At 35.5% G+C, this 21,394-nt stretch overlaps 1 protein-coding gene across 3 annotated transcripts in view; it reads left to right on the top strand.

Moving 5' to 3' along the window:
• LOC143255173 (venom protease-like) overlaps positions 1 to 12,988 on the top strand; it is a 48,620-nt gene extending 35,632 nt beyond the window's left edge. For all 3 annotated transcript variants that reach the window (XM_076510424.1, XM_076510423.1, XM_076510425.1), the window contains 3 exons: positions 5,285 to 5,565; positions 6,209 to 6,348; positions 11,379 to 12,988. In XM_076510424.1, the coding sequence (XP_076366539.1) occupies positions 5,285 to 5,565; positions 6,209 to 6,348; positions 11,379 to 11,540 (583 nt within the window). In that variant the 3' untranslated portion in view covers positions 11,541 to 12,988. The remainder of the gene's footprint in view (positions 1 to 5,284; positions 5,566 to 6,208; positions 6,349 to 11,378) is intronic.
• The last annotated feature ends 8,406 nt before the right edge of the window (positions 12,989 to 21,394 follow it).

Below are 21,394 nucleotides of genomic sequence, written 5' to 3'. Positions count from 1 at the left end.
ACAATTTAATAAGCAAACCTAGTAAACGAAACACTCGATCTAAAACACACATTTCATAGCATTAAACTTACAAATATCGTTATTATAAAAAAAATTAAGCCAGTCGAGTGTATCCTATTTATAAGCCTGCTCGGAATGTAAATCCAAGAATTCACAGTTAAATGCCCGTTACTGTAAGAACGCGTTCCGCACTTTGGATCGGTAAATGCGCTTTTAAGACTGACAATCTAGTCTCAATATTTGCACGAACGAGTAATCCAAGAGCTGATGGTGGGTGCTGCTATATACCTGCTTTCTCCCTTTTCTACCAATTTAAAATTAGGGATTGACGTTGACACGTAGCCCCTGTGTAGATCTGTACAAAGTCCCGAAACAAAGTCAGTTATTTTATGATATATCAACCACAACGCAGATCTTAAGATCTTTGGTTTCGAGGACGGAAAGCTGCACTTAAAACTTTCATTTCATAAAATTCACGAGAAATGGTTCGTTTTGAATTTCGCGCAAAGCTACAAGTGGGCTATCTACTCTAGCCGTCCCTAATTTAGTAGTGTAAGACTAGAGGAAAGGCAGCTAGTCATCACCACCCATCGCCAACTCTTGGGCTACTCTTTTACCAACGAATAGTGGGATTGCCCGTTACTTTATAACTCTCCCACGGCTGAAAGGGCGGGCATGTTTGGTGTGATGAGGATTCAAACCTGCGACCCTCGGGTTATGAGTCAAGTGCTTTAACCACTTGGCCAGTGTTATGTGTGTGTGTGTATATATATATATAATTTTTGTGATTATTTTGAAATGAATGGAAAAATTATTAGCAGTTTTAATAGGGAAAAACAAAGCTTTCCTATTTCTTTCCCAATAAAACTACGAGTTTAACAAACTTTCTCTTATTCATTTCCCTAACAAACAGAAGAGATATAGAAGTAGTTTAAATTTTACTTGTTTCAATAATGAAAAAATGTTAACTATCTTAAAGTAAATATGCATCCGATTTGACCTAATTCAGTTTGAGGCTAGTTGGTAAAAGAAAAATTTATACAGAAGTAAATAAAACATCTCTACCTTCCCACCGAAACAACTGAATTAACATAATATAACATAATGTTTAGGGATAACAAGGGACACTTGCACATTAGCAACGGCTGAATATCTTTCCGCTCAGCTAGTAGATCATTCGCTATTTATCACTCTCTTTTTTTAACAAAATAATTCTAACTATCTTTGGATCTTGACTGACTTTGAAACTAACATACTTACATAATTTAATTTTATAGTACTGCTGACTGTGATTAAGTTATTATTACGCCCCAGAAGAAGAAATAAAATCTTAGTTAACCCACTCCTTCCCTTGTGGCTTGGTAGGAACTCCGAAGGCTTTATCAGGTTTCGATAACGGCGGTTAGTAGAGCATGGATATCACATTGTGTAACATTGCACTAAACAACAAACAAGGAAATAAACATAATTCATATACCCGCCAACCATAAAATATTGTGTAACATTACACTTAGCAACAATCAAGGAAAGAAACATAATTCAAATACACGCCAACCATAAAAGCACCCTTATGCACAATTTGTATTTATAATTGCTCAGTTTTAAATATAACTGCGTAGGCGGCAGGAACTGACAAATGATTTTCCTTTATCTGGTCAGCAGCTATAAATTAGAATAGAATATGGCTGAGCCTTAAAGCGTGTCCGGCCTGGCAAAATAATCCACGTGTTGCATAAGATGCTGTTTTTTTTACCTTAAAGTGTGTCTGACCTGGCAAAATAATCCATATGTTGCATAAGATACTGTCGTTCTGGTCGAATATCAACCGTACTCATTATGGAACGTACAAAAATTAATTATGAAATTAGTAATACACAACTAAAAACATTAAATACCTTCACCTCTGTGTATTAGCATTTTAAGATTGCTATAGCGTACCAAATATTCCAAATCCCAAGTACTGATCGTGAAACTCATGCAGTCGGTTTTATTGTCAAGTTCTTACAAATAACTATTAAAATATTCTCATTTAGAAAACGCAATCAGGCATGACAATTATGCCAGAACCGACTGTTAGTTCGTTTGTTTATAGTTAAGCATAAAGCTACAAGATGGACTATCTGTGCTCTGCCCACCACGGGTATCGAAACCCGATTTCTGGTGTTGTAAACTATGATACGGTAGGGGGTTGAATCTCAGCTTCCTGGATAACGAATGTAACTGTTGCTAATTCCTGTCTCACAACGCCCTACTCATTTTCAATCTTTTTTTCTGGGGATCACATCCCTCAGGCCTCACATTATAGAACACTAACATTAGTGGCGCAGCTTTGAAATACAGGATCATACACATATCTTACTCACAATATTTTCTGACCCTTTATCTATAGTGTACTGAATAGAATATCACTTCACTGGTTTTCTAAACCATTCCTATTGAACCTGTTTACTTATATAAACAAACTTAGATGTTTTAAAGATGTTTCTTCATTTTCCTCTTCTTTTTTGATGCCAGATTAATGTTTTATTTAATAGTTTATTGTCGGGTTAGAATGAATGAAACTGTAACTTCCACCTCTTCCCTATAATTTTAGCATCACACAAAACTGGACCTGGTGGAAACGAAACTTAGCACCTTACATGCTTGCCCGATTAGCCTTTGAAATGTTATCATGTTTACTAACGAATAATGGGATTGACTTTCACAGGATAACGCCCCTACTGCTGAAAGAGCAAGCATGTTTTGTGGGACAGGAATTCGAACCTGCGACCCTCAGATTACCGAGCACTTTAACCACCTGGCCGTGCTAGGCCACGAAGAAGCAGCTTATTACAATTTCACCTCGTTTCATCTAAGCCTACGATGCAATATAGCATAATGTTTAATAAAATAATAAATTTATAAATTACAGTAGGCCACGTCCTGTCAGCCAGAGGAACCTATATTTCCGAACAGCAGTTCACTTTCAACCCAGTGGTCCAATACATTCAGTTAATGAGCGTATGCAATGGTAGTACTAGGAACAATCGGACTATGCAATTGATAAGGGCTTCAGGCGACTCAATGGCCCTCGATTTAACAGGGATTTTATCGTTATAACTTTGACCCTTTGAATGTCTTGGTATTGTAAACCAATTAAAACGATTTATAAACAGCATTACAGTGTTTGATTGAGAAATAAATTTCTTGCTGGTGTGATTTTCAAACGTCCATGCGTTGGTTTTGCTAGGTGCAGCGCATACATAGTGTGCATGATTTGAAAAACATTCCACTTTAGAGATCTTAGTGGATCATTACGAATGGTTCTGTAACAAGTGTACCGGAACGTGTTATATTTAGTTTGCGAATATGTTACAATAAATATTATTTTATGAGGAAGACACAGAGGTCCAATATTACTTTTTCCTTAGGGTCCCCAGTGGGTTGACTTTAGCCCGGACATTTGGGCCTGATTCCAAATCCCATAACAGTTTCCTGTGTTCAAAAAGCCATTATTTTAAATTCATCACTAACATCACTAACACGGTTGCACAAATCAAAATCTATGTAAACTAAACTGTCCTGGTATATTTTGATAGTTAGGGTACCATAGTCACAAGTTACGGGTTTGAATCCCATCACAGAACTTTCTCGCACTTTCAGCTATGGGAGTTTTATGATGTGACGGACAACCACAAAATTCGTATGTGTGTGGGGAGAATAGCCCAAGAATTGGCGGTAAGTGGTGTTCACTAGCTGTCCTTCCTCCAGTCTCTCACTTCAAAATTAGAGAGGTAACGTAGGTAGATTGTGTCTCTCTGCACGAAATTAAATAAAGAAAGAAACAAACAAGCCGGATAGGTTCAAAGCCTGAACTTTTAAATCATACATTTACGTTATAGTCTTAGTACAAACGTTTCTAGACAAGACATTCTGAAGGTTTCGACATAGAACTCCTTTTATGCCAGTGACTGCAAAATTGGAAAAAATCTCTAACCAGATGCAAGAGTTCTGGTATGGTATACGAGACATTATAAGTATTAGATTGTTCCCAACGTGCATTATAATGTCATACAGTATATTAGGTCAATACACATACAGAATATTTTATTAGAACAAACCTATTTACCAAATCGAAACTACAAAACAGAACATGTTGCTCTAGAATATGACGCAGGGCAGCCCATAAGTAATAAGACTCTAATCCATCATAAATTTAATGTGTTTTTTTTTCCAGTCAGTACCAGAACTGTAGAATAAGAGCAATTTCGTGGATGAAATAGATCACTCTGAACTGACCTGTTTCGTTCTCATATATGTTGACGTTTAGAATTTGGGTTTTGTTGTAATATATCCCTCTTACATTGGGGCTACCCTGCTAATTACTTTAGTTAAAGTGAGATACAGCCTTATAACAGAGAACTACCCTGTTAATTACGTTTGTTAAAATAGGGTAGAATCTTATAACCGTGGGGCTATCCTACTAATTACTGAAGTTAAAGTGGGATATAGCTTTATAACAGTGAAATACTCTGCTAATCACTTTAGTTAAAGTAAGATAGAATCTTACAACTGTAGAGCTATCCTACTAATTACTCTAGTTAAAGTGGGATACAACCTTATAACAGTGAGACTACCCTGCTAATTGCTTTAATTAAAGTAAGATAGAAACTTATAACTGTCGGGCTCTCCTGCTAATTACTTTAGTTAAAGTAGAATACAGCCTTGGGGCTACTCTGTTAATAAAATAGACCTCACAGAATTGTAATCGAACACACTTACGACTTGGTCACTTTTTTCTGTCTTAAACCATAAGGTTTGTTGAACTAAACAAAAGTTAAAAAGAAGATATTTGATTCTTCTGCTAAACAGTGACGGATTTAACATCGGTGTAGTAAGGGTAACCACACCGACAAGCCTCTCATATTGTGGGCTCCCAAAGTAATGCAAAACATATTTATAAATTTCGATACCGATAGCTGATCAGTACAGAGGGGATCCCCTAAAAATGTTGCATCGAGTAATATAAAGTGTTATATTAGCCTCTGCTGCTAAACTTAATATGTCATTAGAATGTTCAATTATTTGTTTAAAATTTAACATAACGTTTTTGCACTAATTCATACTCTGATACAAGAAGTTATTTTATCACTTTCTCATGTAACATAATTCATTAATCGATCTCCAGACGTAAGAGTGGTAAAATGGAGGGCTCTGTCAGCGGAAGACTGTGACGTCTTTGCTTGCTTGTTTTTTGGAGACTTCGCTATTTGCTTTAATGGCTTATTTTTCGTTTGAATTCCAGATACCATCCGTCACAACTAACAGTTCGTCTTGGAGATCACCATTTATTCGAAACAGACGATTTTGCTCAACCCAGGGAGTATTTTGTGGATAAAACAATACAACATCCACAATTTCGACGTAATGGCTTTTTCAATGACATAGGCCTAGTGAAGCTGAGAGAAAGGGTGGTATATACGATCTTTATCAGACCTGTCTGTCTTCCATCAGAAGATGAATTTAAATCAAATCCACTCGTCGGCCATATTGGAACTGTGCTCGGATGGGGAACGACCTCTTACGGTAGGACTAATTTAGTTAATCATACCAATTTATGTGTAATTATATTTGATAATATAATTTCTGTAGATAAATATATCATGTTTTGAAATATCTTTGAATTTCTTGCACAAAGAAGTTGTGGAAAATACATTTTATATTAAAATAACGACGTGTTTGGGTAACGTGGATATGTTGACTTTCTTGGTCCAAAATGATGTATGATGGCTCTATTAAGTCAAACAAACAACATGTTGACATTTTGGGGAATGGATCACGTGATAATTTTGGAGTAAACAGTGCTGCTATTTCTGGTTCGAAACAATGAGGTACTTTGTGCGTCAGGATCATAAGACCGGCATAATAATATTCCTGAATCAAAATAACTTTATGTTAGCTTTTCTGTTTAGATATTTTTCTATTACCTAATCTGTTCTTTTTTTAAAGTTTACTTTAAAGATTGCTAAGCGATCAGATATTCTATATCATTACTAGTGAAATCTCTCGCTTTTGGGTATTTTTTACTAATTCCGGATTGTTTCTTAAGGGTTTATTAAGTAAAACTGTTTTTATCAAATATACTTAATTTTGTCAGTTTAAGGCTTAACATCCAGATTGCTATAAAAATCTTGATGCTATAGAATTACTCTCTATCCCCGTTCACCAGGGGGTCGAAGCAGTGGTGCTCTCCAACAGACTTCCATACCTATATGGGCCAACGAGGACTGTAATCGTCGATACTTTCAGCCAATCACAGAAGGATTTATGTGTGCAGGTTTCATTGAAGGAGGTAAAGATGCATGCCAGGTAAAAGAAATGATATAGAATTGTCTGTGTAATTTATCATTCAGGCTGTTATAAGTAGCTGTCAATTAAATCATTTACATCAACAAGATAACATTTTTTGTGTCTGCTGTAGGCTTATAGGTAAATAGTGCTAACTTACACATAAAGTAAAAGAACCAGGTATTGCAATGCTCATTAAATATTACAACAGCACATCACAGTTCACTACAGCATGGGGGAGATAAAGGGTAGTAGCTGCCATAAATAAGTAAGTTTTAGAGTAATAGGTGATTAAAAAGAGGTGGAAGAGGAACAGAACTTATTTAAAATATCAAGGGGACGAAGGCCCCTGCCTCAAAAGGCTTTAAGACGTTCGACGCGTAATCTGTGGGTCGCGGGTTCGAATCTCTCTCACACCAAACCGTTTGGGCATTATAACGTGATGGTCCGATCAATCCCACTACTCATTGGTAAAAGAGTAGCCCAAGTGTTGGCGGTGAGTGGTGATTGCTAACTGCCTTCTCTCTAGTCTTACGCTGCTAAATTAGGAGATGACTAGCGTAAATAGCCCTCGTGTAACTACGGGCAAAATTTCGAAATGAATAAACTTCTTGTATGTATTTACCCTTTTATTCCTTGAATAAAAATAATTGCAATAAAACGTAAGCCTAATTGGTTGGATTCAAAGTCTACCCTAACCTAACCTACTCTAGGTGATTAGGAAAGAATGCTTCTATTTCATGTAGATCTAGTTACACAAATATATAGAAGTCCGGTTCTTCAATTAACATTTAGTGTGTTCCCGATCTGTCATACCAAAACAACGCCCATTCTGTATGCTTAAGAGACGGTCAATTTTTCTTTTTTTTCCCGAAAACCTTCAATTTATGATAAGCTTAACTGCTGATGTAATAAAAGAAAGACGATCAGAGCTGTGTGTTTTTGGTTTTTTTTAGATTTCGAAGACCGTATTTTATTTTATTAAACCTAACTATAAAAACATAGTGGGCTATAAGGTGTTAAAAGACAACGTACTTTTTTGGTAAAATTAATCTATTTCGTGGTAATGTTTTCTTCATTGTTAATCTATCTGAGATGTCTATAAGAGTCGCTTTGGTCACAATATTTCAGTTACAAATGTCAGTTTCAACAACGTAATTATATGTATAACAATTACTATCTGCGGCATACTGCCTTAAAATAAGCTTATTTCAAAGAATGATTTTTAACAAATGGTGGAGAAAGTTACCAATGTAACGCATGGTTTGATTTAGGCTTAATTATATTGTTACCAACTGCTGTGTTTTGCGTAAACTGCAGTATGTCGTGTGTTTAGTTTGGGTACTTTGTACTTTTACCTACCATGTAAATTTAGAGTATGTCACCGTTTTTCAATTACAGAGTTAGATCATGTTTTGTTATATATGCTGTAGCAATGTGTTCAGCTATGGACAAGTACATTGTAACTATGAAACAGTTATACATTTAGCATTGACTAAAATTATAATTACTTTGACTTGTACCAGATAGTGACATAAATACCGGATAGATAACAGGTTAAAAGAACACTTCACTTCGCCATACTTTGGTACTGAAGAGTGGAAGCAATATGGTGATTTCTCATTTACGTATCTTATTGTTTGTTTCGTTGCCAAGCTACGCTTGTACAAACTAGGATTTTGGCCTTACCATTGTGAAATATGTTCACCTTGTTTTAATTGTATTGAAGGACTAAGTTAAAATATATATATATTTGTAGTTTGTATACAAGCTAGTGTATTGGTCTGTAGTTCTTTGTAGTTTATACATAAGTTAGTATGTTGGTGTTTAGCTCATTTGTAGTTTGTATACAAGCTGGTGTATTGGTCTGTAGTTCTTTGTAGTTTATACATAAGTTAGTGTGTTGTTCTGTAATTTAGGGAGTTACAATTATGGATAAGTTATGTGTGCACTCATTGCCACTGTTAAAAGTGCTGTGCGGCATATCATGGAGTCGAACCTTGAATCTTCCCATACACTGATTCATTTGTAGTATTTATTTAAGATGTAAATAGAACGTTGGTTAACCAAAGTCTTAGTGTTTCATGAAGTAAAAATCATGACATACGTATCTTCCATTGAACTTCTCGTTCAAATTGACGACTTAACAAAGAACCTTCAAGCTGTTTTCAAAACCACTTAGTCATTGTTCTGTAATGTAAGTTTTCCCACGGGTTATTCGTTTAGCCTGCATTCTTCATAACAAACTTATTAGGAAACGACAAGGGTTATAAACCCAAAACTGTTCAAAACGTCAGGAAAGGTGTGATCCTTGTATTCTGGTTTTTGGGGATATTTGACGTACGACCTATGAAAGCTTTAACTACTGTTTAGTTGCATGATTTACGAGTGAAGGGTTCCCTTGGTTACATTGACCTACTTTTAAACTATACCGTACACGAGTGTGTTCTTGTAATTGACAGAATTTAGTGAAGTGCACCCTCGTTATTCTTGCTGGCTGTTCATCAAAATCGTTATCTACACCAGTTGTGAGACTAAATCCTTTATCAGTATCGAAGTGAAACAGCATAATAAAAACCTGCTCCCAGATGAATAATAAAACTAAAAACTTGCCCAGTGAATAAATAATAAAACTGATAAGGAACCTTATTTCCCGGCATAATGTGATGATTAAGACGCAATCTGTGGGTCGGGGGTTCGAATCCCCGTCCCACCAAACATGCACGCTCTTTCAGCCATGAATGCGTTATAATATTACAGTCAATCCCACTATTGTTTAGTAAAATAGTAGCTCAAAAGTTGGCGGTGAGTAATGTTGGCTGGCTGTCTTTTCTCTGGTTTATCACTGCTAAATTATGGACGACAACCACAGATGGCTCTCGTGTAGCTTTAGGTGAAATTTAAAACCAATTTGAAATTTTCGCGAACAGGATTGTGAAACTGAAGGCTGTTGGCGTACTAAATAAGACAAAGTATACACCAGTGGAAATGCTCAACATTGTAATTTGATTACGTTAGTGACTTAGTTTAAATACAGAACCTTCAGTTACGAGATGTTCAGCATTTATAACTGTTTTCCAATTAATGGTGCAAACTAAGCCTGATCAAATAACAATTAAATAATACCTGACCCTCTTAGATTCTGAAAAGAATCTAGATTTAAATTAATTTTCGCTGCTAGCAGGCAGGGTTTGAAAATCATATTTGGATCAGTGCGGGGCCCGGCATGGCCAAGCGTGTTAAGGCGTTCGACTCGTAGGACAACCGCAGGAATATACGTGTAGTTTTTGTTATACTGTAATGGGAGTTATGGTATTGTAAGTGTTGCGCCCGCATAGAGCGTCGACCCGTAGGATAAATTAGTTGTTTTTTTTAGGAGGAGCCCAGAATTTAGCTTTCACAGGGCGCGCCATCAATTGTCATTATCGCCCTGATGGGAGTTGATAAGAGGGATGTATATATATATATATATCATACACTCAGTTCCTATAATGTTGCTTCTACAATTATTTAATTATTTGCTTCACAAACATGCCCAAGAACAAACAGATATAACACATAAAACAGGGAGTTTCCGTCTTAACAACACGTTCCTTTTTTTTTTTCTATATTTGGTAAAAATCATTCGTTGGTAAGAAATGAAATTTAAATATGAAAGAACGAAACCAGTAAAAGCTTTGTTACAACAAACGAGTATTTTATTACAACAACTGAAAGATGCCAAAGCTATAAAGTTAGTTCCATCATTTGTCCTGTTTCGGATACTAGAATCTGTCATTCTAAAGAAAGAATTTTACGTAGAAAAATATTTTTTCAAAAGCTATTTCTGTTCTACATTTATTGGAGGACACTTAACACGTGCTAGCGAAAAACGTTTCATTGTGTTTTAAGTGGGACATTCTGACCTGGAAAAGCAGGACTTTTTCGATCTTTTTAATAAAAGAAAACCACGATTTGATTAATGTTTTATATTTTTTGTTCATCATTTATTCGCGGACTGGACAGGCTTTAGTAAAGCCACGCTATCTCGGCAACCTTGAGCGGATACCAGCAGGAACACTGCGTGTCCTCTAAGCGTTATAATGTACTTCAAAACCCATCTCTGTTAACTTCTGACCAAGGTTCAATAAAGACCTTGTTATACTGGCGTCACCAAGGATTCTTGGCAAGGCGTGGCGTTCCCACAAACCGGCCAAACCCATTAAAGAATTGCAAACTATTTGTATAAACCTTCATCTTGTCTTTCTGTACCAGAAACTGTGGACATTATTTGGTGCAGGTCCTGTTGAAAAATAAATCGGTGAACTAATTTTCAGAGGCAGTGGTACCTTTATCTCCTTCAAACGTGTTGTTTTAGAAAACATCGTTAACACTGTTTACAGGATTGTTAGGTATTTATGTTCAATTTGAACGACACATGGGCTAAACAGTCAGGCCTGATATCTTAAGATTCCGGCATAGACATCTTTTTATTTTTTTTAACAAAGAGCGATCACCTATCAGCAGCGCCTACCTCCTACTTGGCTGGGTGCATAAATAAGAAGTAGAATTGACTGTTACTTTTATAGAGCACCCACGGCCATAAGTGCAGAGCGTGTATAACGGCATGTAGTGAACTTAGAACGTCAGATACAAAATGGAGCACTTTAATCTCTTAGTCATTCCTGGCCAATAAAGTATTGAGATGCAATCTATAACCCTCTAAACTAGTGTTTACCAACTATTATCACTTCACTAACTATTAGGAATATACAGGTCTATACTACACTATGTGTTCTATTGTCACAGTACACCAAATGTAAATAATTATATGTAGAGTTGTAACGCAAAGCTGTAAGTGTTTAGGGTTTTAATAACATGAGTATTTAATCACGCAAAATAAATCGTCTGAGTATGAAACAACATTTTTACACCAATTCCCAAAAACGTGTACAAATATCTCGAAAATCTATTTTTCGTAACTTCTTTTTTTTCTTTTATTAATATGTATTACGTGTTTTCCATACTCACATGGAATTTGTGTTTTTTGTATTTTCTTCCACAAAATACAGGGAGACTCTGGTGGCCCTCTGCTGGTGAGGAATACAGACAACAGATGGACAGTGGTGGGACTTGTCTCCTTTGGTAGCAAATGTGCAGAACCGGGCTTCCCTGGAGTTTACACTAGAGTTTCAAAATACATGAATTGGGTTAGAGAAAACACAATTGATTAAACTAAGCAATTGACATCTAGATGTGTTTGCATCCGAGCGAAACGTCCAACTTCGCAAAAACTAAATTATTTCATTTGAAACATTTAGATTGGTGTAAACTAAACACCAATAAAAAATAACGCATTTTTTTAGATATTTAAAAATTACTTGAAACTTACTGTGAATGAACTTGTGTTTGTATGTTACAGTTTTGTTTTAAAAGAAAATCTTTCTTTTATTTTAATTTTAAATTTCCTTTAACCAACAGTATTCAAATGTTCTGCATTTTGTGATCAAGATAGTGTATACGTCTATCAATAATGAAAAGCATGTTTGTATTATGTAAGTACTACATGCGTACGTACATCAAATTAAGATAAAATTTGAGTTTTACCAAATAAGTCATTGGTGGAAGATGATTTTTCATACACAAAATTATATTTTTTGATGGAGAGTCCATTTAAATCAATAATTAGCTTTCCTTGGTATGTGTTAAAGTATTTTTTAAAAATATAATGAGTGTTTATTATATGCATAAATCATTACAATAAAACAGTAGTGCAGGAACCCGGGGAGCAATTGCTCCCCCTAGATGTGATTCAAATTTTTATTTGTCAATATATATAAAAAACAAGAAAGCATATATTATTTATTACAATTAATCCGTCACTAGTTACTCAGTAACAATGCTTTTTATGGGTAAGCGATATCTACAATAGTTTCAAGTTCGTTGAAATTACCCCCCCCCAAAAAAAAAACGTTCTTACGCCACTGAAAAGGAGGCTTTATTTAAAGAACTACACAGAATTTCAGAATTTACAGCAGATAGTCAAACGTGGCTTTACTATAAGAAAAACACACACGCCCAATGTGTGTGAAATTCAAAAATATTTTAGTTTGCCCCATAACGAAGTAGAAACAGTGATATTTGTTATGTAGAATCCCTTTTCTTTCCTGGAATTAATAAGTATGGATAGCATTGTATTGTATCAGGTAGTTGAAATATATATTTCTAAGCAAGTAAAATCAATCATTTATTAATTGCCAAATACAATAGGTTTTGTTTTGTTTTTATTATCATTGCTGTAGGTTACCATTAACAAGCAAATTTATCTGATGCCTTGCAAATAGAATGCTTTATCACCAATCATTTTCCTCGTGCTTGTAGTATACACAATTAATTTAGTAATAAGAAAACTTGTAGTTGGAGGAAAAGCTTTAAGGCTTAATTACTTCCCATCTCGATTATTTATGATAATCCACTTTTTAGCATGTTTTCTATGCATGCATTCTACTGTAATAAGTACGTAAAACTGTATTCATTTAAAGTATCACCAGTTAAGAGGGAAATTTTACATTGGTCAAATCAAATTATTCATCTACGAGCAAGTTGAAATCCATTAGTTGCATATTTTCCCGGTTTGTTCGTTTTTTCATGGCTGTGCGAGTGTGAATTTCTGTTGCATGTACCAAATAAAATTCCTTTAATTTCATAAACTTTCAGCATTTGTGTTTATTTTATTACACAGATCTATTTGTGTGAGAATTTGTCGTCGGTATTCCACTGTCTCTATATTTAGATATGCAATATTTACCCAAAATTGTTGCCCCACTTATAATTATCTTATGTTTAAATAACATTTACTAATAGCAACAAATTTCATTGTGTGATCAGCTTATGTACTGTTCGCTTACACTCGAATATTAATCAGAGACGAATGCAATTTTTTGAAAAAAAGAACTAAGTATGATATTCTGTGGAAACCAACTTTTGTGTATTAAGTGTAATGTCCCTCCTCCATTTAAATAAATTGCTAAAGATTGAGAACTTTATAAAAAGAAAAACAATCTGTTAAAATATTTAAATGTAAAAAGAAGTGACGTAAATTTGTTTACCGAAAAAGCTTAGAGAATCAAAATATCTAATAACTGTTACGGTGCGGACAGAAACTAATCATTTGTGTTTACGTTTTAAAATTGTAGAACATTTTATAACAAGTGAAAGAAATGAGAGCCAGAAACTGCCGTACACAGGAATTACTTGTTTCGATTTTAAATACAATGAAAACACAGGGTCGAGCTTGTTACGTGAAAAGGAGACAATCGCACCCTTGAATAAGGTTGAATAAGGCGTACCAAAACTATGTAGGTAGTGTGATGTCATCTAATAATTATCGTTTTTTGAGTAGGGTATGGAACAGCCCCTTCTGACGTAAAATATTCATACACTTAGTGTGTAGATATGCGTTCAGGTTGCGGACATAGAATTTTAAAGATGGGATTATGCTTTGTACTTAGTGGCATTGGAAAATTAAAGAATATGAATTAACATGGGAACTGACGACCATCCAGAAAAAAAGACCTGAACATGTCGTACTTCAGCCGTGGTAAGTAATGTTAGGCGTCTGGTAGCAGTTGAGAATTCACTAATACAAAAGTCAATGGCAAAAGCTGTTCATGTGGTCCAGAAAACAGCAAAATAGGCAAGAAAGATCTATGTTCGGAAAAGCACTCAAAGTGACGAATACACAAACTGGTTCCACCACGTACCAAATGTGTGTGTGTATTATATTCAGCTATTTTATCCAGAGGTGTTTCAAATAAGTCGCTTATGTAACAGGAGTGTGTCATTGAGTGTTTATAATGTGACGTTCAATCCCATTGTTCGTTGGTAAAGAGTAGCCCAAGAACTAGTGGTGAGTGATGTTAACTGTATACCTTCCCTTAGTAAGTTTAGGTACGTACAACGCTAAAATCTGGGTTTCGATTTCCCGCTGGTAAGAAAGCACAAACAGCCTAATGTGTGGCTTTGAGCTACAAAGTAACAAAGAAACTATCATTTCCAAACTATAGTGGGCTCGTCTAGATAGCCTTAAGCAACTATGCATGAAATTCAACACAAAGAAACAAAATTTTTCACTGATACAGCCGCTACGTACTTAACGTATACATAAATTGCTTACCATAGTTATTAGTAATGAGAAGTATCCATAAATCATTGGAAATGGTTTACAATTCTAGGAACAGCATAAGATATTTTAAGTCTAAGGCTATGCCAGTTTGGTTGTACATTCCTTGACAATATAAGTGGCATGGTTTACTTAGAATACTGTAAACCATACCAGAACCACACTTGTTTAGAAACATCAAAATAAAGTTGTATCAACTGTTACACAAGTAAAAACCAAAAGAGAGAGTACTTTTATTTAGCTTTCGAATTTCTTTTTATATATATATATAGGTGTCCTTAGTGTTTCAGAGAAATATTTGGTAGTGAATGTGTCCGACCACTGCTCTTTCTTAACAGTGATTTCCTGATAATGTGAAGGGTTATTCCTGGCTTACAGTGGTTTCCTGATAATGTGAAGGGTTATTCCTGGCTTACAGTGGTTTCCTGATAATGTGAAGGGTTATTTGTGGCTTACAGTAACAACTTGCATATTCACTCACTTTGTCACACTGACCATTCCCTAAAAACCTGTGACTAAACTTGGTATGTGAAACTGACTGTCGTTTGGAGAGTTACTGACATGAATTCTATCAATACAGTAATTATAATGATTTAAGGCACAAAATTTTAGCGTAGTTTCGAATACGGGGATATCTGTAGTGTCGAATCAAACACTGTTGGTAAATCAAGAGAAAGTCGTGATTAAAAGTTGGAAAACTGGCTATGCCACTGCCAGCTACCAGTTATACACTGTTGGTTAATCAAGAGAAAGTCGTGATTACAAGTGGGAAAACTGGTTATGCCACTGCCAGCTACCAGTTATACACTGTTGGTAAATCAAGAGAAAGTCGTGATTACAAGTGGGAAAACGGGCTATGCCACTGCCAGCTACCAGTTATGAACTGTTGATAAATCAAGAGAAAGTCGTGATTCCGGTAGGAAAACGGGCTACTGCCACCACCACCAGAAAGTCGTGATTAAAAGTTGGAAAACTGGCTATGCCACTGCCAGCTACCAGTTATACACTGTTGGTAAATCAAGAGAAAGTCGTGATTCCAAGTGGGAAAACGGGCTGTGCCACTGCCAACTACCGGTTATGCACTGTTGGTAAATCAAGAGAAAGTCGTGATTACAAGTGGGAAAACGGGCTATGCCACTGCCAACTACCAGTTATGCACTGTTGGTAAATCAAGAGAAAGTCGTGATTACAAGTGGGAAAACGGGCTGTGCCACTGCCAGCTACCAGTTGCCACTGCCAACTACCGGTTATGCACTGTTGGTAAATCAAGAGAAAGTCGTGATTACAAGTGGGAAAACGGGCTGTGCCACTGCCAGCTGCCAGTTGCCACTGCCAACTACCTGTTATGCACTAGAGATAGAGAAGAAAATTAAGCAGCTTGTAATTGTTTCTTTGTTGTTTACAGTTAAGTAGAAAGATTCATAATGAGCTATCCATGCCGTTTCCACTACGGCTATCGAAATGTGATATTTATCGTTATAAGTCCGTAGACATGTTGCTAACCCCTTAGAAATAATTCGTCATTGAAGGTCACCCAATACATACATACAAATTCATTACAGCGAAAATTCGAGCCTTTCTTACAACTTCAAATAAAGTAACTCAGACGGATATAGGTTAATATTTAAAAGTACAGATCCATGTTCACTAGACTGTATCAAATGAAAGAGGAATTTCCGAAATCTGCATCAACGATTTCTGGTATGTGATAAATGAACGCATTAGAGGAACTATATGCCAACTTATGTGTTTGTAAAAACCCGTATAATAAATTATAACGGTGATCCTTATATTTGAAAAAAATGTAAAAGTAAGTTACAAAACATTTTTCAAAGGATTTATTATTATTATCATCACTACAAGTTAATAATTGAGAAATCTTGAGAAAAATCCTAAATCAACTGCATATTGTTGTTGTTATTTTGAATTAAGCACAAAGTTACATCGAAACTCGGTTTTTAGCGTTGTAAGTCTGCAGACATACCAATGAGCCACTGGGGGGCAAACCGCATATACTATGAGATCAACGTATTTACAAAATTATACCATAAGGAAATATCTTGGTATAAACTAGGTGTCAATAAGATATGACTAAATCAAGATGAACCACCGAACAGCACGTCCAAGTCAGCATGCCGATTATTCCTCACAAAAACAACGATACATTCATATCATATCGTTCACAAACATTTACTGTAGACTTATGAATCTTTGAGCTGTCTAAACGGCGCCGGTAAGTGTCATTGTCCATGCATTACTGATAGAGTTTCGAGGGCATGTGATGAGGTATTTCGTTACAGAAGAAATAGTTCATAACCAGAGCAATTGCACAGAATACCATAACTGATTTAAGAAGGAACTATGAGTCATAGGCACTCATCCTTGTACTGTTACCATATATCGTGAACAATTATAGAAACAAATTTCGAGAAAAAGGCTTAGCAGCGCCTGATGGTTAGGGCATCTGACCCGCATTCAGTGAATTGTGGGTTCGAATCCTCTTTACCGAACATTTTTACCCTTTCAACTCGAAGGAGCCATTATAATGTAACGATCTATCCCACTATAAGTTGGTAAAAAACATCCTTAAAGTTAGCGGTGGATTGTATTGAGTAACAGCCTTACCTTTAGTTAATCACTGATAAATTAGGAATGACTAACTTTGTGATAAATTAAAAACAAACAAATAATCCGAGCCTAATTCCACTGTGATTAGTCCCTAGCTGGTGCAGCGGTAAGTCTACGGATTTACAACACTAAAATCAGCGGCTCGATTCCCCTTGATGGACTCAGCAAATATCCTGATGTAGCTTTGCTATAAGAAAACACACATACACACCCACTGCGATTCATAGGTCAAAGGGTAACCTGAGAATGCAGTATTTCTTGGAGTACACGTTTGAATAAATAGTTGTTTATTTAAATATTCTGAAATTTTCATTAAATATGCAATAACTAAAGAAATTCAAACAAATATAATGCCGTTACATGATAACAGAGGAGAATAGAGAACGTTTTTAATATCTTCATTGTAGTTTCAGTTATTGATATGTAAGATTTCTATTGATATTCATGGAACATGTATTTAATGTATTACCATTAACGTAAGGAATTCTCCAATACTAACATTTATTTATTTCAAATAAGAATTGTGGATATTTGTTTAGATTTCTCAGCCTTTTAAAATTTTCTCGTGTGTGAAAATAAACTTCGAAAACAGTTAAAGTACTATTAGATCATCAGACTTGGAACGTCAGAACTTATATAGATGATTGTTTCATGAATGATCTGATCTGCTCGTATATAAGAGTAATACAACTCCAGGGATGAGAGTAGAAATATTAAAAAACATAATACACGAAAATACGTTTCACAAAAGTAGGGATAAAAGAAAACGATTTTGCTCACAAATTATGACTCCACGCTATTTTCGAATTTTTTAAAGTAATAATCGAGTTAGTTGAAACCTGTGAGAAGTTGACATTCTGAGATAGAATGTATATATTGGTGATAAATATGAGTAAAGATACTTCCACATCTAGCTTATTTCAGGGATTACAGGCGATCCGAGGATTTAGTTGGAAGATAAAGTATTGGTGAATAAAAACGTTAGTCAACGTGAACGTGGAATTTGCTCAGATCTGATCGTTTGTTTGTTTTTGAATTTCACGTAAAGCTACACGAGAACTATCTGTGCTAGCCGTCCCTAATTTAGCAGTGTAAGACTAGAGGGAAGGCAGCTAGTCATCACCACCCTCCGCCAACTTTTGGGCTACTCTTTTACCAACGAATAGTGGGATTGACCTAACTTTCTAACGCTCTAACGGCTGAAAGGGCGAGCATGTTTGGTACGACCGGGATTCGAACCCGCGACAGTCGGATTATGAGTTGAACGCCCACCTGGCCATGCCGGGGCCCTCAGATTTGATTATGTAATTTTTCTCAACATTATGTGACAAAACGACTGAACTTTTCGTGAAGAAAAGTAAAATGTACCATAGATACAATAAAATTAGACATGACTAGATCCGATACAAATTCTGACCTAAGTGTTTGTAATCTTGATGAAGGTAATACTGAAGTGAGCAGTACGTGCATTGATAGAAAAAAATTGTGAACCCTCCTAATTACACTAACTGTGGACCAGGTTAATAAGTTCTGTACGTTCCAATATGAATCTTGGGCTGGTAATATCGTAAAGTTTTCTAACTGGTCGCAAGTACACAACAATTCAGATAAAAACACAGAAACACTAACTAGAAATTGGTAGCAACTAAAAAAGTGTGATATTGTTACGATATTTGTTTAGCTTAGTCAGAAATGTATTTATTACAGATAACAAAGTTTAGAAATATATAAGAGCTTGATATTTTTTTAATTATTACAGATAGTAAAGTGCAGAAATATGCACAAGTTTGATAGTTTCTAGAAAAGTAGAACTGATATTAAAAACGTCATATGCCTAATTTGGAACACGTGCGTTAAGAAAAAGGGTAGTTAAAATAAACCAATTTTATGTTTAAACTGTTAACACCACCTATTGGTGATTTTACAATACCCAAAGTTGAGCTTTGTATATTCAAAGAATTGTTTTTGTTGGGCATTTGTTGATATTTTTGGTTATTATTGATTCAATTTAATTGTAACGTCATGTCCAAGTAAAATGCTAATAATGACATATTTATTATGATGCTTGACGTCGTGCTAAGTGTAATGTCTTAATAATGACACGGTACATTTATCACTTCTGACCATTTGTGCTCAATATGGACATAAACGAGTCGAGTATGTAATATTAAATCGACTTTGTTTATTTGTAGTTATAGGCTATCTGTGCTCTGCCCACCACAGGCATCGAAACCTGATTGCTAGCATTGTAAGTCTGCAGACGTACCGCTGTGCTATTAGGGTGCAAAGCGATTTTGAATATGTACAACTCATCTGCAACTGTAACAAAGTTGCAGTGAAACGGAATTTTCATAAGTACATTTTTAACATTGTTTGGTGTTTCAAAATTAGTGTTACACAAACAAAATTTTATTGTTTTGAAAATGGTATAAAATAACTAATTAGATAAGAAATATTTATACGCTCTAATCACAAACATATGTTCAGATTGAGGATTTAAAATTTCAACGTCTGAAATATTTCTTTTCATTTAATGACAATAGTAAAATATGAATATGGATTAACTTGTGGCAAGGTAAACGAGATTCGCAACGAGACGTACCACAGTCATCGTAAGCATAGGGCGATGTCTTGAAGCAAGTCAAAATCTTGTCAGATACAAGAACCATAATGTACCGCAGTCAGGACTGTGCAGAATAATCAAGCAGTATCTCCTTTTGAAAAGAGACCAAGAGAGTATGTGTTTATTAAAATAATTCTTCAAACAACTGGAGAATAAAATGTATGTTTATGTTATTATCCATAAATCCGTACTGATAATTTCGTCTATATATTTATATGCGATCGGATTGTCAAAAATTGGTAATGGGAAGCCATTATATTCGTACAGTGGATCGCTTATAAAAAAGGAGAAAAGGGAATGGTATGCTTTGGACGTGACTTCTTTACGACGTAGATTTTTTGCAATAGAAATTGTGCTTCAGTGCTAATGTTAAGCAGTAGGGTTGGCCGATTACGTGTGGCCGGACATGTGAGATGGAATGTAACGATGTGGTGAGGATACATGTTGTTTTAAAACAACATATTCAGCTCTCTGTATGTCTTCTAATATCACGGACGTCAGAAGGACTTTTTGCGGGGTTGTAGTCAGTAATACATTTGGGTCTGAGTTAAGTTCTTGTTAATATGTATGCTCCAAATGATGTCCGATTATACTATTTGTATTCTTAAGACACAACGACAACATTTTTTTTCAGTGATATACGATGGCGTGCTCTGAACAACATCCTGATACGGACACATTATTTTTATTTATGCTTGACAAACCAGTACTGATACCAGTACTCCTCTTGGACAAACTTATATCGTCATGTTTGTCCCCTTGTAGGAGAGCGATAAGTTTTCGGATTTACAACGCTGCAATCAGGGATTCGGTTCCCATCGGTGGACATAATAGATAACTTAGTGTGGCTTTGCTATGATAAAATATACGCACTATATTTCTTTTATGACACCCTGGTACCAACACACTATTTATACACAGGTTGAATACGTTATATTAAAACGATTTTGAAGCCTCACTTCGTAGTTAAAGTACATGTCGCCGTGAAAATTTACGGTAGTTTTGCAGCGTGGTTTACATTGCAGAAAGCTCTGTCATAAAACTGTTATATCATAAGCCCAATTTTCCACTCTACGCATTTTAAAAAAGACATCTAATATGTATGATCGACGGTTTCTCAACACCTGTTTCAAGAATTGGATCTTTCACTAGGTCGCAAACGTTACACTGCATCCGACTTGACCATTACTTCCTTGTACAAAATATCATGAATACCCGTTCCATTCGACAGCTGTTGAGGTGCGCGTTTGTTGGACAAATAACCTGAGGAAACAGCTTGTGTACACGTGACTTTTGTTTCGCTTTTACCTGGAGAGAACGACTTCTTGATTACGTTGCGTATGTGGTACACGTAGATGACTATGTGTTTATGAATTCACAGAGGATACAAGACGCCACAGAGTGCCTACCACAGATGGAGTACGACCTGTTGTAGGTCTCTTTTGAATTGGTCGTAAATACCCAAGTTGATACAGATTTTTCTGTTTTCTAATGCAGTTAAATACGAAAGAAGTTCTCATCTATAAAATTCTATATTTGAGCAGTTTGTGTCAAAAAGCTTTGTTATACACTCTTCCCAAAAGGAATAACTATTTGGCGGTATCACATTACCTACGAAATGCCAAAATATAGTTCAGATACATTCCGTGTGCTCC

The sequence above is a fragment of the Tachypleus tridentatus genome, chromosome 7, assembly GCF_004210375.1.
Source record: "Tachypleus tridentatus isolate NWPU-2018 chromosome 7, ASM421037v1, whole genome shotgun sequence".
Classification (NCBI taxonomy): domain Eukaryota; kingdom Metazoa; phylum Arthropoda; class Merostomata; order Xiphosura; family Limulidae; genus Tachypleus; species Tachypleus tridentatus.
The sequence above is the reverse complement of the archived record's forward strand: the minus strand, read 5'-3'. Positions and strand labels throughout refer to the sequence as shown.